The sequence below is a fragment of the Rhyacophila brunnea genome, unplaced genomic scaffold (assembly GCF_057557595.1).
Source record: "Rhyacophila brunnea isolate RB1 unplaced genomic scaffold, BYU_Rbru_1.0 scaffold_23, whole genome shotgun sequence".
Taxonomy (NCBI): Eukaryota; Metazoa; Arthropoda; class Insecta; order Trichoptera; family Rhyacophilidae; genus Rhyacophila; species Rhyacophila brunnea.
Genome location: NW_028232893.1, coordinates 26732557 through 26752301, shown reverse-complemented (window position 1 = coordinate 26752301; position 19745 = coordinate 26732557). Strand labels below are relative to the sequence as shown.

Below are 19745 nucleotides of genomic sequence, written 5' to 3'. Positions count from 1 at the left end.
ATTCATTTATTTATCGATACCGAAATACCGGTTTTAAAAATCCGAAATACCGCTATTTTCGGTATTAAGAAAGTTTTTCGAAAATGAATTAAATGTCATATTTTCATTACTTACTACTATAATATTGTGTATTAAATATAGCTTAATGCTGCCTAGACGCAAATAAATTGACTGAAACCAAAAAAAGTTAAATAATAATAAAACAAAATTCCTCAAATATACACAGGTACCTACTTAAATATAGAAGTGTCGCGATGAATTAACATATTTCAAAAAAGAAAACATTCGTGGCAAATATTTCCAATTATTTTATAGTTATCGATCCAACGTTCATTCCAACAAACGTTGAATTTGAGAGAGACTTTCCTGTACCAAGACTTTAGTTAGTTTTACTTAGTTTAGTCTAATTTTAGTTCTAAAATATTATGATCTATGTATAAAGGTATATATATATAGGTACCTATATAAATGTGGGTAGGAATTTTAAGTTTCTATAAAATATGGTTTAAAATAGATTTTAATAGATACTTATATTATTTATTGATTGATACTTCTTCTTTTCTATAATAATATGTTTTGACGAATACCGGTATTCAATAAGAAGTACCGAAATACCGGTATTGAAATATTCATTCGGTTTTGCAATCCTTAATATAGATAGATGCCTGAATATTGCAGTGTTAAAATTTCAAATGTTGACAAAAAAATTATATAATATATGAATCGAGTGATCACAATTATTGCTTCTCACGCCATCTACCCACAACTGTATTATTGAAACGTTGACTTAAAAATATACATGGCCAAGTCGTAATAAATATCATTTACTGACTAAAATATTTGAAATCAATATTTTTAAAAAAAGTTTTGGTGAGAATAATAATGCACGCAGGCAGTGGCGAAGGGTGAAGGTAGGCCCGCCATAAATAGTGCACATTAAACTTTGTCGATCATACATTTTAGTTTTTATTGAAATAAGACTACAATTTAAGTAGGTACAGATGGTATGGACCTGTTTGGTTGAGCATGTAGCCAACATGCATTTCTCGTAAAAACAAAAAAATGCTAATACAACCTCCGCTCTGTGGAGACCCATGTATCAAAATATGATGGTATTATTGTTCAAACAATGTGATGTAACGTACTGTAATATAATTAAAATTTGATTGGATTCGAACCAAAACTGATCGTATAATTTGACCATTAGAAATATACCTACGCATTATAGGTATCTATATATCTTATGAATACCAACTATGTAGGACTGTAGGTAAAGTAAAGTTTTTATCGGTAGATACCAGTGGCGAAAATATGTAGGCAATTAATAATGCCCACTAACCAAATTCGCCCTGTATCACATTTTTAATTGAGCGTGGCAAAGCACACCGTCCCCCTGTGTGTATACTATACACAGTCAGTGGAGAAGGGTGGAGGTAGGCTGTTAAAATCCGTCATAAATAGCGCACACTAAACTTTGTCATTATGTTTTCATTGAAATAAGACTACAATTTACAAACGGTGTTGGTTAGTTTTTTAAATTCAATTAAATCCTGCGAAAACCAAGCCATAATAGATAATAGTCAAAAAATACTCGTCGGTCTATAAAATATCTAAAATTATGCAATTAAATCATACATAACTTTGGATATTTTATAGAGAGAATAATATTTTTTATCTATTATAGTTTTGTTTAGGCAGGGCTTGATGAATTTAAAAAAATAACCGACAATATATTGTGTAATATGTATTCTTAATCCAACTAAAACAAATAAGTATGAATAAAAAAGTATGCACATTTTTTTCGTATCGTACAAAGTACACGAAAACTAGTATAGTGTGGTTAGGCAGGGTTTAATCGATTTTTAAAAACTAACCAACACCATCTGTAAATTGTAGTCTTCGTTCAATAAAAACAAATACGTATGACCAACAAAGTTTAATGTGCACTATTTATGGCGGATCTTAACAGCCTACCTTCACCCTTCGCTACTGGTAGATACTTAGGTAGGTACCTATTATAGATCCTTGTTCCTTTGCAAGAGTTTTAAACGGCCAAGTCTCTATAATTCTTGTTTACATATCAACCCCTGTTGTCGATTGATCCATATTGTGTGGAAGGGGCACTTTCATTAAACCACCCTCACTCTAACCGGGAGAACCAGATGATATCCGGCGAGGAAATGGAAAATCTCCCGAGTCGAACCCAGCTAGAGCGATTCGCCGGAAAATATATAACAGCCACTTGCCTAGCGAGTAGTAAATACAGGGGTGAGTGAAAAGGTTTCGATCGTTTCAGTGAAATGGGTAGGCTGGCAATATTTAGATACGTAGGCATTTGTAGAAAACATGACACATAATTAGTGACAAAGATTGTATTGGGTGGATCTAGTTACCTAAAGATTAGATAGGTAGGTAGGTATAACCAATGAAAATAATAATAATACACACATACAGACAGTGGTGGTGGGGGCAGAATTACATTGCGTAAGGTAGTACCTACCTACCTACATACCTACCTATTTCCCTTAAATCCTGTAATTTTAAAATCGTAATTTCCTACACTTCTTTCATAGATTTAGACACCTACCTACATATAGGGTCGGAACTGCAAAATGGTAAGTTTTCAGTATCTAGGTAGGTACCTAGTTAGTATGTACCTAGGTACAATTTTAATGCCACCACAACGTTAATTTAATTGCTGGAATCGTATTTTTTAGTTATGCCCGTAAAATATTGATTAAATTTTTGTTTTTTAATCGATTCTTCCAAAAGTGTCGCTACTTCCGATGAAACAGTAAGTCCCGTTTCAGACGGGATACCGGTGTTGCGCTCGTATATAATAAGGAGGCCTTTATATTCGAATAAAGGGGACTTTGTATTATGTTTATGAACGCCCCAGAGCTAATGAGTCAACGCGTGTCCGGTACACTTTTCCGTCGGCCGCTACATTCTCAAGTCGCCGATACACTTGTTTTTATTACCGCAGCCAGTTTTATGTTCTAATTTATATCGCGTTTATATTTTATCGAGCGCGGCACCGGTGTCCCGTCTGAAACGGGCCTATGTAAAAATTGGCGACACTTGCTATTTTATTTTCTATATGCGATTGAACATGTAGATACAAAAACGTAGATAATATAAACATCTGAAACACAACATTGTATCCTTGCCATACAGTTTTTTTGTATAATGTTCATTTGTTCACGGACATCTGTGTCTTGATCTGGACTATCTTTAGAGGAAGAGTGTAAATTTTGACACAAGTGAATCTACAATGCAAAATGACTTAATCATTAGTCTTTACATAATAATATCGTCACTGTTCTGGCAGAAGACACTAATTCGAAAAAATGACATATTAAGTTAGTTATAGCAAAATGTTCCTTATTTCAAACTTTACCGTCTGGAAACCTTCTTAATAAATAAACAGTCTTTATTTATTTTAATGTCATCTTTTTTACGATTACTTAATAAACTCATATGATAGACCATTTCAAACATTTTAAAAACTTCAAAGTCAAATTACTCAAACTTAGTATTCTCCAGTTAGTGTGTTTTGCCAGAACAGAGACGATATAAGAAGTTTTAAGGCTCTGTCTTCATATAAGGGTTTTCCCATGCATTTTTTTTATTAGTTCTAAACATGTTTTTCTTATTCATTGTCATATATATGGCTGATTCAGAATAAATTATGGATTTTCATACAGTTCGATTTTTTGTTTCAGTGGCTAGATAAAACATATTTCTATAAGTATTGTATGTTAATATCACAATCGTAGCTTTACAATTTTCCCCATAAATGGCAATACTAGTATTGTTAAGACATCAAATTGTATGTGAACCATGTCCATTTGACAGTTCATTCAGCAGTAGGTATAAAGAGGTAGGTATTTGCTAATATTAATAAAGCCTGAATATAAGTAGATATCTACTTTATGTTTCGACTATTTATTTTAATTGATCCATGTACTGTCAAAATATGGTAAGTACCTAAGCAGTGAAAACATTTCTGAATTTTACAAAAGGACTTTTAACTTTAGGTCCAAATATCTCAGGATCTATTTTGATGGACTTGATCTATAATTATTTTGAACCACTCATAATATATAAAAGCTTCTTTTGTATAGAGATTGATTTTTAGTTATATAAATATGCTAAGGGACGCCTTTATCGTAGAGATCGTCGCGTTTTCAATAATGACAACACCTTGCAATGATTCTTATCAATATTTTTTACACCTCCCTACAAAAAAATTGAAAGCAAGACCGAGACGCAAATATCCGTCATAGCGTGCGCCGGAACGAGACAGCAATATCAAAACAACAAGCCAAGACTTCGGTTGACACGGGACAAAAGCAGTGAAGTTTTGTCACTATGGATTCCGGCGAGGGGCAGGGTGTCGGGCGGCGAGCAGAGGGGGGTTTTGGCCAATGGGGAGCTCCCCCTTTTCTCACGTCGGCCAATGGTGAAGCTGCATTTTGGCCCCACACCTCGCCATGACAAAGTTGTCTTGCGGACTCGTCTTCGGTGACCCTTGGTGTGTTCGCTCTCAAAGTGTCGAGTATTATGTACTTACAAAATAATACTAATAGATAATTGAGGATTTTTAAAGCGTTCCACGTGCCATGCAGTCAATGACATATTAAATGGACAACTCACTTCATACCTGCGCGCACGAAAAATTGTGCATGAAAGTCATTCACAGATGTATAGATAGATGTCACGTGACCATGTGACGTATATGCGATACAAGCTTCGAGAATTTATAGTAATATAACCTTTATTGTAATGGCGTATTAGTGTCATGACTCATTGCGTTAGAAACAGATTCTCGGTTACTTACGACTTCTCGGAGATTAGACGCAAATGAGCCAGCGCATCACAGGCGACTGTCCAATGGTTTCTGTCATTCAATTGCATTGAATAAACATTATCTTAAAATGGCATTTTATAAATAATAAATAATACTAACACATGAAAAGTGATATCCCATCTTTCTTGGAATGTTTAGTAGATTTTTTTTACAATTTTTAACTAGGCACATTGGCATTTTGTAACAAAATAATAACGGTAGAGTCGAAACCTGACAGTCAGAAATTTTGTATGGGCAGACCACAGAAAAGAAAGAAGTTCCCTGGGGCAGACCCAGCGGTGTCGCCAGACCGCTTGCAAGCAGAATGTTCATTTGAGCGTAGGATACCGATATTAAATTATGAATTTCGCCATCCGGCAGACCCGACACAAAGTGAGTGTCATTTTATTTTCTAGATGCTTCGTCCATATTAATGTCATTGCATGCAGTTGACTACAGAGTTAAAAGTAAAAACAGTTGCTATTTTCGCTCCTAAGCAGAGCATATTGGACTCCATAGAGTGTAGGTTAGATCAGTGGCGAAAAGTGGAGGTAGGCTGTTAAGATCTGTCATAAATAGTGCACACGAAACTTTGTCAGTCATACGTATTTGTTTTCATTGTAAGACTGCAGTTTACAGATTGTGTTGGTTAGTTTTTAAAATTAAATTAAACCCTTTGAAAACCAAGCCATAATAGATAATATCTATAAAATATCTAAAATTATGCCATTAAATCATAGGTAGGTACTTACATAATTTTGTAGATGGAATAATATTTTTACGTTTTAGGTTAGTCAGGGCTTAATGAATTTAACAAAAATATACCTACTTATTCTTAATTTAACGAAAACAAATACCTAAGTATGAATGAAAAAGTGTGCACAATTTAGTCTAATCACCCAAAACATGGTTTGGTTAAGCAGGTTCAATTAATTTTTAAAAATTAACCAACACCATCTTAAATTGTAGTCTTAGTTCAATAAAAACAAATAGTAGGTATATACTATATAGGTACCTACGTACCTACGTATGACTGACAAAGTTTAAGGTGCGCTATTTATGTCGGATATTAACAGCCTACCTCCACCCTTCGCCACTGGGTTATATTAAGGCTATACCTCAGTTGAGGCATGGTCTAAAAAGATCGTGGCTAGGCGATGCGCGGATTGCGGGTCGCGGGTGCAAATGACGCTTGCCGAACGAAATATAATTTGTCATATAAATCCAACATGCGTCCATTTAATGTTCTTTTTATTGTTTTATTAGTAACAATAATAATATATTCATTGACATGTTTTTTTTTTCAAGTAAATGGGTAACGTTTTTAGTAATCTTTACACGATTTAAGAATTAATACCCTCGTCGCCATCACGAAACAAATAGACGTATTCACACATCGACGTTCGCTCTGCGAGTGCCAGCGACTCCAAAATTTCGTTGCGCCTATAGTTGAAAATTATTTGCCGTTTCACTAAAGTATCGCCTTAACAGACACCAGTGGCGAGGGCAGCAGTAGTGTACACTAAACTTTGTCATTATAGGTACTTAGTTAGGTAGGTAGGTACCTATTTGTATTTGTTTTCATTGAACTAATAAGTTCCAGAATACCCAGGGTTTAATTGAATTTCAAAAACAAACCAACACTATCTGCAATTTGTTATGTAACACTATCTGCAGTTTTTGGTTCAATGAAAACAAATACGTAGGTAAGTATGACTGGTATTATACCAACATACCTATACAATATAACTATAATAGTTTAGTGTGCATTTATGTCGGACACGTCCAACAATAATTACTTAGGAATTAAACATAAGTAGATACATAATTTTGAAAACACTTTTTGAAAAAAATAAGACACCCCCGCAGGATCGAACCTGCATCTCTCGGGTATCGCGCCCATGCACATAGACCAATATGCTAAAGGCATCATAATGTATGTATGATTCTGACATTGTGCCCTTTTTCAGATTATTTATGTAGCTATCTATACCTACGAAAATAAACTTTTATTTTTCATCTTTGCCGGTTTACGTAAATTTTCCGTGATCTCTGGAAAAGCTCAACTAGTTTTAGTTCCAAAATAATTACAAGATAAAAATAACTTTTTATATATCTACCACGTTTTTAATTTTTCTGTTGAATCATATAAACTTGACAATTCTAAGTATTAATAATTTAGGACAAATAACGCCATTATCAACAAATCATTTTTTTGGTATTTTGCAACAAACAAATATAGAATACTGAAATGTCATTTTGATTTCCATAGTAACGCACGTATATATTAATAATTTAGTTGCTAGGACCACCCCCTAAGTAACCAATAATAGTGGATTGGATTACGGATTTCTTCCGAAATAACTTTTCATACAAAACATAATTAACTGAAAATGAATTCAATTCTACTTAAAGATGGCTAAAAGTATTAAAGGAATGCATTGGCATCGTGTTCTGATATATTCTAAAAGTTTAAAATATCTAGCTAGTCGGGAAGTTAGTTAAAATCAATTGCAAGATTTGTACTGGATAAACAACCACCGGAAAAACAAGAATACGGGCTAAGAAAAACGTGGTAATAAAATAATGAAATAACCGGCGCTTTTATGTATTTGGTTTCTATTTTTTTTTTTAATAAGACGGGAATATCTGTTTCCATAATACCTACCCCACCTACGCTATATATATACCACCTAAGTCGCCAGTAGCAAGTATATTCTTATCTTTTTTGTAACATGATAGGTACCATAATCGTATAATTATACCTGGCTACTTACTTAATTGCTAGAGATGCCTACCTACGGTAGACATGACACATTGCCGACTCAAGTAGAAAGCCGATACATTCACAGCGACTGGTCCTACTTTTTCCGCCCCTCCCGTTGTTGTCTATGGATGACATGTCATTGTTCTATAGAGTGCTCATACTTACACGTCTGTCGAATTCACATTCACACAGGGAATGGTTTCATTTGGATAGATGAGTTAAATGATAAATATTTTTTTGACCATGTCCGATCCTAATAGGATCATATGGGCCTCAACAGAGTAGAGGTTTGTATTAACATATTTTCGTTTTTTACGAGAAATGGATGTCAGCCACTTGCCCAACCTATTAGGTCCATACCCTGACTTACGCACAAATTGAAAAACAATATGTGTAGATACTTGTCATACCCAGGATTCGAACCTGGGACCCACGGCGTGATAGTCCAACGCTTAAGCCACGCGGCCACCGTGGGCGTAAATAATTACAAGATAAAAAGAACTTTTTATATAAGTTTTTAAATTTTCTGTTGAATCATATAAAGTTGACTTGACTAGCTTAAACGATCAAAAAAAAATATAGGTACTTGATAGAAATAATACTGAAATGTCATTTTGACTTGTCATATTGATTTCCATAGTAACGCACGTATATATTAATAATTTAGTTGCTAGGACCCCAGACCCCTAGCAACCAATAATGGTGTCGAAATAACTTTTCATACAAAACAGAATTAACTGAAAATTAATTCAATTCTACTTAAAGATTGCTAAAAGTATTAAAAAAATGCATTGGCATCGTGTTTTGATATATCCTAAAAGTTTCAAATGTCTAGCTAGTCGGGAAGTTAATTAAAAATCGATTCCAAGATTTGCTACCGGACAAAGAATCACCGGACAAATAAGAATACAAGCTGAAAAAAACGTTGTAATAATACACTAGCATTAACACACCTTCTACAAAATTTAATGCGTAGATCAATGCTACATGTTTTTTGGAAATCGATATTACCACCAGTTTTTGTGTGAAGGACTAGTCTGACTTTGACAGCAACTGATGAATAACAGGAATGTCTATTGTTTATAAATAACACTGATAGTTAATATATTTGATTTGAGATTTTTTTAAATTCAATTTCAAACGAGAAAGGGCGATTCAATGTGTCAAGCAATCTGGGATCTGATTTTGACAGCTGAACAGTGGACCACTCGTTGCTTGTGCAAAAAGATATGCTCAGGCTTTATTAATCTAAATATGGCGCTGCATGACATGACTATTGACTACGTCGGCGTTAGTGTGGCTTCAAAAAATCCAATCGTCGGCTTTTGTGTAAACCGATTAGAAATTAAGATAACAGGTATTTTGTGCAGGTAACCTAACTAATTAAATTTTAAACTTTTTCTTCAAACTTTCGCATTTTCTTTAATTTTTATCAAAGTAAGAAAACATAGGTAGGATATACCTGTGGCGAAGGGTGGAAGTAAGCTGTTAAGATACGACATAATTAGTGGACTTATCAGTCATAATATATTTATTCGTTTTAATTGTACTAAGATTACAATGACTCGATTCGGACATCATCTTTCATTATTGATATGGTTTTGTAGACTGTGGAAAAGTTTTCTGTGTACCTACAAATAACATGCCTCTGTTTGACTGGTAATGTTATGTTAAAGGGTCTAGGACGATTTGGCACCGCGAACTGGCTTCCGCCGATTGGCCTCCGGTAATTGGCCGCCGGTACAATCGGACGCCGGCCCAATTGGACGCCGACCCAATTCGACGCCGACCCAATTGGCCTCCGGGAGGATTGGACGCCGCACAGTTGAATTAAATGCGCAAAGAATATACGTACGTTACGATTTGTTGGAGTAAATAAGCAAGTCAGTTTAATAATATGCTTCTATCTTCTCAGTAGTTGTACCTTATACATTTCGCGCTTGACACATTTTTAATATAGATTGAGAAAAAATATTATGCCTTATGATGTTTATTAAAAGAAAATAATTCTTCCCTCATTAAAACTTAAAGATGTGCATAATCAATTAATTTATTGTCTATACATGGGTACTTATTTATATTTACAACAAATATTAAAAATAATGTTAGATGTTAGAATGAAAATTACATTATATTTCAGCGTTTTATCGACTTAATATTATAATAAAGCTTAAATATGTATATTATTATGCATAAATGCGTATTTTAAGATACGAGTAGTATAAAATTACAAACAAAATGTTAAGTAAGTTATCTGCTAAGTATAAATGTTTCAGTAGTTTGATTGATAAACTACTTAGGTACTGGGTGCCGGACGAAATCCCGAATGCTGAAATCCCGAATACCGAAATCCCGAATGGCCGGAATCCCGTAGGCCGAAATCCCGAAAAATAAAAAAAAATACAAACATCAATAATTGCGCAATTTTTACAAAAGACACAAAAACCTATTTTTTGTGGAAATATAAAAAAATGTAAAATACAAACATCAGTAATTGCGCAATCGTGAATTGCGCAATTTTTCTAAGATGCACAAAATCCATTCGTTCTACAAAATAATCTCTCGTGAAAAAAAATGCGCAATCGGAAAAACCCATTTTCCGCGATTGCGGAATTATTGATGTTTGTATTTTACATTTTTTATATTTCCACAAAAAATGGGTTTTTGTCTCTCTTGCGAAAATTGCGCAATTATTGATGTTTGTTTTTTTTTATTTTTCGGGATTTCGGCCATTCGGGATTTCAGCATTCGGGATTTCGGCCTTCGGGATTTCGTCCGGCACCCAGTACCTAAGTAGTTTATCAATCAAACTACTGAAACATTTATACTTAGCAGATAACTTACTTAATATTTTGTTTGTAATTTCATACTATCTTAAAATACGCATTTATGCATAATAATATACTTATTTAAGCTTTATTATAATATTAAGTCGATAAAACGCTGAAATATAATGTAATTTTCATTCTAACATCTAACATTATTTTTAATATTTGTTGTAAATATAAATAAGTACCCATGTATAGACAATAAATTAATTGATTATGCACATCTTTAAGTTTTAATGAGGGAAGAATTATTTTCTTTTAATAAACATCATAAGGCATAAGTAATATTTTTTCTCAATCTATATTAAAAATTGTGGCAAGCGCGAAATGTATAAGTTACAACTACTGAGAAGATAGAAGCATATTAAACTAACTTGCTTATTTACTCCAACAAATCGTAACGCACGTCTATTCCTTTGCGCATTTAATTCAACTGTGCGGCGTCCAATCCTCCCGGAGGCCAATTGGGTCGGCGTCCAATTGGGCCGGCGTCCGATTGTACCGGCGGCCAATTACCGAAGGCCAATCGGCGGCCAGTTCGCGGTGCCAAATAGTCCCATTCCCTATGTTAAATGCATAGTTGCATAGATTTTGTTCGTGCCCGAAAATTTGTTCGTATGCAGTTCGCCGTTGTGTCGGAAATGGTCGTATATTTAAAGACCGTCCAACCTCTTTGGGTCGTATAGTACTGACATAAAATTCATGTCTAAATAAATCACGGTTCTTGTCGGTTTGCAGGAAGCCAGCGGTAAATAAATTTTGAAAATAGCCGACATACTGGATTATTTGTTATGTTAGATTATGTTTTCATTCTTTTGCCAAAATCAGCAATGAAAATTGAATTAATGTTCATATGAAATCTAATAAAATTGGAGACCGTATAGTATCTACCTATACGGTCATATCTTTCCGGTAAGAAAGCTCACGGTGAAATGTAATACGTACAATTTACATGTGACCGATTTTATTACATACCTACCTACTAGAAAAAATCTCTGAAAAAAATGGACCCCCTGCGTATAAAACCCACATTTATCGGATTCGCTCTCATGTGCTTTACCAATTGAGCGTGGCGTGCGTCCTATCTAGGTAATTACGACTAAATTAACTAGTAGTAGGTATTAATTATTATACATCTTGAAGCGCTTAACAAATTCCGTTAATTTTGGCAAATGTGGCTTGTGACTTAAATCAAGGTATCAATTACCTTAACTAATAACCGACGTAGGTATACGTATCTTGTAGTGTTTTCAAATTATTTATGTTCAATAAAGAATGTTACATTTTCAAATCTTGTGAAATATTCGTTGAATAAATAAAAATATTTAATTGATTTGGTCATGCTTTGGCTAATATTGTAAGAGCGGATTGCAGAAACATTTGTCATAACTAAAATTTCCTTAGCAGAAAACACTATGCAGAAACATTGTTCTTAGTTAAGATCATTAAATTTCTATTGAAAATAATACCATATTTAAAAATTATCTTTCCTATAGTTTAGGTAAATTATTTTATAATTGTTAAACGATGACAAAAATATGACAACTGCATTTTATAAATGCAGTAACTATAGGTAAATACATATTAATATTTAATTATAATACTCTTATGTTTCCGTTATAAGTCATTATACGTGATTCCACAGGCACCGCAAGATATTTTTTTAACATGGTAACACTAGCGTCAAGTGTCATTCTTCACCTGGCATTTTGTATTTCTGCGGGCTGGCGTATAAAAGTAAAATAATATTCTGCAAGTACATGCCAAACGAATTAACACTATCAATATCCATATTGAGATACATTGTTAAATGAATTTGAGTGTATGGACTGTTTTATAGACATGCGAATTTATTTTGACAGCAGCTGTCAGTGGTAAATGGTAATACAGAAGGGGGCGTGTTCATAACAAAAGTAGTCTATGGTTAAGGATTCCTTAACTCTATACTCAGGATTGTCTATAGTTAAGTCATGCTTTTCGGCGACTTATCCTTAGGAACGAAATCTTAGATTGTGCATGCTGCTCTAAGTATATACTCGTACTTACTCAATCAAGCTTGTGAGAAATACCTACGCATAATTTCATGATTTTAGTACTATTCTATTAACTGTTTTGAGGCCCCCTTTTGAATTTTCTAACGAATCACCGCTGCAGTAATTACTACTATCGTTACTACTATAGTTAATACTATCGACTGATGGCACTTGATGGAATTTTAATTTAAATTCGAATGGAATACATAGTAAAAAAAAAACTTAAATCCATTAGAATGTAATTACTTAGGTACTTAAATGAATTTACATTGTATAGATATAGGTACATATAAGGGGCGGCATTTTTGTTCTGTTTAGGGGGTGACACTTTACATGAGGACGTCACTGCTTTTTACTACACCGTTTCTATAAAACTAATGAAAATTATAACCGCCAATAGGCTATAGTTCCTATCTATACGAACAATAGGCGTCGTAAAGTTTACAAGTATCACCACTTGACACTTACGCCGGTACCTACTTACTTACCGGCGAAAACTTTCGCCTCGGCCGAGCTTACACTTCCACGGGCGCGTCGCCTCCGGCGTCAGAGCAGGCGTCGCGTGCTTTCCGGGAATATCGATTGCGGGGCGCGACCGCCGACGCCTGAAGCGCCGTCGCCATGGCAACGACCGGCCTACGCCCCCGCCCGCCTCGCCCCGGCCCCTGTCCGAGAGGGGTCCCCTCGAAAATAACCCAAGACCATCTTCGGCAGGTGGAAGTGTCGCGGACGGCGGTGGACGTCTTCACCTACCGTCCTGACTGCATGGTCCATCAACTGACGTGGTACACGTTTAATGTAAAATAATGTACGTTCATATTTTTCCGAAAATGCGAATATCAAAAAAATCCGCAGAGCTTCCTTACATGTGTGCTGCGAGCGAATGATAAAAGTGTCGCAAGGCATCGTTGCATAAAATAATGGTAACTTTACTATCAAATAATTACAAGATAAAAAAAACTTTTCATATACTTACAACGTTTTAAAATTTTCTGTTGAATTATTATGCTCAAAGTTGTACTTCATATGAAGTAAATAAAAAACAAACAAACAAACAAATATAGAACACTGAAATGTCATTTGACATTTAATTTTGATTTCCATAGTAACGCACGTATATATTAATAATTTAGTTGCTAGGACTACCCCCTTAGCAACCAATAATAGTCTTTTACTTTTTACGGATTTTTCTCTTAAAACTCTCCATACAAAACAGAATTAACTGAAAATGAATTCAATTCTGCTTAAAGATGGCTAAAAGTGTTAATATAATGCATTGGCGTCGTGTTCTGAAATATTCTAAAAGTTTCATTTTGCATTGCTGAATCCCACTAAACTAAAATAATATAAATAATTACAAGATAAAAAGAACTTTTTATATACAACGTTTTTAAATTTTCTGTTGAATCATATAAACTTGACTTGACTAGCTTAAACGATCAAAAAAATGTGTACTTGATAGAAATAATACTGAAATGTCATTTTGACATTTCATATTGATTTTCATAGTAACGCACGTAGGATATATTAATAATTTAGTTGCTAGGACCGCAGACCCCTAGCAACCAATAATGGTGTCGAAATAACTTTTCATACAAAACAGAATTAACTGAAAATTAATTCAATTCTACTTAAAGACGGCTAAAAGTTTCAAATGTCTAGCTAGTCGGGAAGTTAGTTAAAAATCGATTGCAAGATTTGTACTGACCATGCATTTATGAGTACCTCTAGCTCTTGACATAAAAAGTTTAATAATTCTCTCGGGCCAAGATGCTGTGTGGAAGTCGAAAATGAAGAATTTTGGGTATCTTTGCTAGCTTTACCTACATAATTAGTAGACTTTGTAAAAAACGCATCTATTATATACCTACTTATGTCATTATGATACCTTGTCTTTTCTCAATTTAGAAATTAACATATTATTTTGATGACCACTTCACATATTTTTTTTTCGACCATGTCCGATCCTAATAGGATCATATGGGCCTCCACAGAATAGAGGTTTGTATTAACAGATTTTGTTTTTTACGAGAAATGGATGTCAGCCACTTGCCCAACCTATTAGGTCCATACCCTGACTCACACACAAATTGAAAAACAATATGTGTACCTACTTGCCAGACCCAGGATTCGAACCTGCTTGCAATGCTTAAGCCGCGCGGCCACCGTATATTGTGGTATATTACGTACACCTTGGTATATTGATACCATAAAAGAGTACATATTATTGAAACAGTCGTCGTGTTAAAATTGAGAATGAAGCCATGTTTGTTAGCAGCGACGTCCTTTTTTCGTTTCATTTTTAATAAACGTTGTTTAATTTTATACATAAGCGATTGAAATTAAAAAAATACTCGGATAAGTACATCAAATAAAAAATGAATATTTACATTCAAATGTACAATAAACTATGGAATATCTACATAATATATAATATTATATATACTCGAATTAAAATTAATTTGGTTAAAACTTATTTATTAATTTAGAAAAGAGTATTATGGCATTACAGCGATTGGCCAGTGGTCAAATTGTATGCAACATTATTTGGTTAGGCCGGTTAGGGTATTAATGACGTAGGTAGGTACCAGTGGCGAAGACTCCATACTAGGCGATTATTTAAAGACTACCTTCTTAAGAAAAATATTTTTTATTTTCATATTGACGTATTTATATAATCACAAATAATAATATATTCAATGTGCCCATCTCTTGTATAATTGTCATAATTTTACTATCTTTTCCCATACTTCAATAACCACCATCTATGGCATCTCTCGAAAGTTTAAAAAAATAAAACACACCGCGTTTCGCTTCACATATTGTATAGGTTTATCTTGGCGTGAATCGTTGGGTTTTTCAATATGAAGTTTTTTCTCATAATTTAAAAATGTCTGGCGTCCCGCATACAAATCTACAAGTTGTTTCGTTAGCGCTTACATCGCTAGAGCACATTTATTCGAAATAATTAATAATTTAATTTAAAAAAGAATTTCTATGGGATTCAATCACATAAGTATGTATTGATTGTTGTTAAAAATATCAAATAATTTATCTCGTGATTTCTATTTATCTATTAGATCACTCATTAGACAATTTATATATCTGATATTGTACCTACCTAAGTCTGTGTTTTAAATATAGAAGTATTTTAAAATGTCTAGTTTTGCGGGTTAAACTATAAATTGTTATGGAACATAATATATACACAACAACGGATATTTTCATAGATGATAGGTAATATATTTTGAGCGTATGTTACGTTTATAAATGTTTAGGAAAATACATAAGTAATTCAAACCAATTGCTTATTTTTATAAACTAATTATAACAAACCAATAAACCTATTGAAATTTCTTCGTTTTAGCGTACCTATTCATCAGTAGTAATATCGGGTTATCTTTTTATTTCCCGTAAATATATCTGACAAGCATGGTTACTCCCACAGCCTACCTCTTTCAAAAAGTCACCCTTCGCCACTGGTAGGTACATATCATTTACTGAGGATTATAGGATTTCTACGACGCTTGAAAATGCTCTATTTTTTTTTTAAACTAAGTTGCGTTTTTCTCTTAATTTTAGATCGCGGCGCCAAAGCATCACCAGGCGTTGAATTAGAATCCGTTTCTCCTTATTTCCCACGCAGCACTACTAAACGGACAGTTGCTTCTCCTGGTAATTTGATTTTTTTTATGTAAATACATAGAACTATCTACTGCAGATTTGTCTAAAGGTATCTACTCGAAAGGTGATAGGTATATAACAGTGGAGATTATTAATAATTGACGTTAATCTTTATGTACTTATAAAAAATAATTTCAGTTAAGGGGGGACGTGCGCCGCGTAAGTCAAAATAGAGCTTTTATGGTATTTTCAAAGCGTGATCCTGGACATTCCTTAAACGTCGTAGATAATCTATTTATATAATTTTGAACTCTTATTATCCTTTATATTTATTTTAAACATTTGATGACTGCATAAAGTATTTTTATTACATAAAATAGTATTCTTTTAAACCTCTCGATCTAATGTTTTAGAATACAGTCATATTTCAGTACATCTATGTGCAGTGGTGTTATGATTTTTTAGATTTATTAATTTTTAAACGCATTTATAAAACCATTAGTAAAATTTATGTTGAAATTATTATAGTGAAATATTTACGATAAAAAAATATATTGATAATCTCTGTGATCCCAAATTTGACAAGAATTAGGCATTTTATTATTTAAAAAATGGGCAAGATTAATACATACTAATAACATATACTGATTATAAGCTATGCCTTTGACCACTCAAGTGTGATAAACATCCGACGAATAATGATGGTTTTATAATAACTATTAAACTAAAAATAAGGTAGTATTTTTTTGAAATACGCCATTTCTTTTGGCATTTCCCGGTGGTTAAGCTACAACATATGGCCATTGCCATAAATTTACAAACTATAACTGAAGAAGGAACTAAGATCATGTTAACACGCGTGTTTGAACATGTACCGTTTAATTTTTAGTTTAATAACCAGAGAATAGTACTAAATAATGAAACATTAAATTTGATCGTCATGGATTGTTCTCCCCATAATTTGGTAATTTCAAGAAATTTTCCTTTCACTATTTTCGCATTCTATGATCTGGGAAGACTGCACTGATGTTTGGTGAATAATTTATGATATTATATAGCAGCATTGATAGGGCGGAATCCTCGTAATGTAGGGGGTGCTCAATTATTAAATTTAATTCCCTTTCTCTTGACATCGATTTCGCTAAATACGAAGAACTGACTAACATATTTTCTTTTTTACTAACTACCTAACTGTAGACATGGTAAAGTACCTACTGAATTGCAGATTTTGAAAAAAAAACTGCTTAAAAACTATGATTTTTTTCAAAATATTTCTGCGGCATCTTGGAAAAACCTTTACTACCTCGTAGTGATCTGCGCTCTCCAGCTTAAGAACCATTGGTCTAATGTGTGTTATGACACTTTTGTTATTACCATCACCTACTATTTGATATTTTCGAAAGTTAAAATTAGACCAGTGATTTTGATTATGTATGAAATTATCTCTAGTTCTCTACTAGAGAACTCAGAAATAATGGGAACTGACATACCTAACGGGTAAGGAGAAGCAGGCAATCGATCTCGAGTAAGGTATAATACGGGATAAATTTAAACACGTGTCAAGAATACTTCATACGTCGAATACCGACAACTGCTCTCGGTTTATGCATTGACGCTCATTTAATATTGGTGTATTACACACACTATTGCACGTCTATAATGCGTGGTTCATTTTCGTAGGACTCTCACACATTCAAAACCCTGCGTCAAAATTTACTGTATTGGTATATAGCCTTTCGGAATTATATTTATTATCTGTTCTGTGTTCTTTACATACAAACATTGTCAATCTACCAAGCTCGGCCACCCCTTCCTACGCCACTGCAAAATAATAAAGATATTTGTGCCCATCTTTCGAGGGTCAGTTAATGTTTTGTTAAAGATTTTATTTATAAATTTACCCCTTAGGTACGTCACAATGCTAAAAAACTGCGCAGGAGACAGTTTTAGCAGAAAAGAAACCTTTTTATTTCGAAGAGAATGCTATTTTCCGTCATACTATCTACCCACTTACCAATTTACTCTGCCATTTTTTTCATTCCTTTCATAAAATTCAAATGCCTCGCTATTTACTACGATGTTTTCAGCGTCGAACATGACTTACCAGGTTTGCGAAAGAAATAGTTTTTAAACCTCCTAAATTGAATAATTAATATATCATTATTTAATCAATCTTTTCATGTAACTTTGACCGGTCGATTTAATTGTGGCCTTCATTATTTTCTCATTAACCCAATGCATGCAATGACACCTTTGTTACGGGTCTAGGACGATTTGGCGCTGGAACAACAGGACGCCACGCAATTCGAAAATAAATAGACGTTTAGGTACTTATAGGTACTTTAAAAAAATATTTAATAGTTGGTGAGAATTTAAATATACACACGTAAATAATGATTTAATCGTGCATAATCTGTTTAAGTTCCAACGAAAAAAGGGTTTTTTACTTTATATAAAGCCTGAGACATGGTAATTTTTAATCCGCAATAAAAAAAAACATTATGTTAAGAGTAAAATGAATTAAAACTACTAAGTAGTAGATAGAGACTGATTAAAATTCCTCGTCTACGTTCTGTATACGTGTCTACGACGGTGCGGCGTCCAGTTGTCCCATTCCATTTGTTACTAACGTCGCCTTTGCATCGATTTTTTAAATTAAAATATGCACACTTTCTTTGCTAATATATTTCTGGAAAATGTTTTACTACTTTCCTACCCTAGATAGCGTCCGAAAGCAGTCTTGTCTATAGAAGAGATGCGTTGGTTGTGTTAACTTTTAGAGCTAGATAAGCAGTTTTGACAGTTTAGACGGCTCAATACATAAATATGATAAACTACCCTCGATAGCCGCCGATAGCAGCCTATAGCAGCCTTGTGTATAGAATAGATGCGCAGAGATCCTTTTTTGGTTCAATTGTATACATTTAACTCACATTTTTGACATGTTTGATTATCGGTAATAACCTAATAGTAATACAAATTAATCTATAATTATTTAAGTCACAGTTCTAACTACTTTATTGTTTTCCTATTATAATGTATATTTTCCCCACTGTTCCCTTTGCCATGCACGCCACTGTGCCCCTTCTTGCTCTCTTGGAGTTATGAACGAGTGTGGTTTTGTTTAGGAAATGAATGCAGTCTCGTTCCGATCTGGAAGCGAGTGCATTTGCTAATTATTGCACCCCCAACCTCCCTCGGCGCACACTTCAGGCTTGCACCCCAATCGCTTAACAGGGGCGCAAACGTAGGGGAGGTAATACATAAAATGCGTAGGTATAAATACATCGTCATTATAATGAAAAGCATGAAGCCATGTTTTGAAACCAAGTAGATTTGCCGAAAGCTTATTGTCAAGTCAATCAATATTACCTACTAGAAAATATTACTAAGTGGCAATGCAATGCCACCTGTCAACATTTTCATACGTCTACTTCCTGTCTCTGTTGTCTTACTGTATTGGTTATATTGTTTCAGACAATCAAAAATAATTTAAAAACAAGTAATTTGAAACATTTCACACAAACAACACATACCTACATAACGATACCCCATTTCAATAAGGAAACAACTCAAAATTTCAAGATTTTGAGTTAATAATGTCATTCTATGTATATTTTTTCTCTCTTTATAATTCAGCA

At 33.7% G+C, this 19745-nt stretch overlaps 1 protein-coding gene across 2 annotated transcripts in view; it reads left to right on the top strand.

The window, feature by feature from the left end:
• The window catches only part of LOC147069781 (Fanconi anemia group J protein homolog), a 215940-nt gene that overhangs the window by 172943 nt on the left and 23252 nt on the right, over positions 1–19745 (top strand). The window contains exon 5 of one of the 2 annotated variants that reach the window (XM_085950537.1): positions 16063–16155. The exons of the other annotated variant lie outside the window; for it this stretch is intronic. Coding sequence (XP_085806663.1) covers positions 16063–16155 — 93 coding nt within the window. The remainder of the gene's footprint in view (positions 1–16062; positions 16156–19745) is intronic. 2 annotated transcript variants of the gene reach the window in all.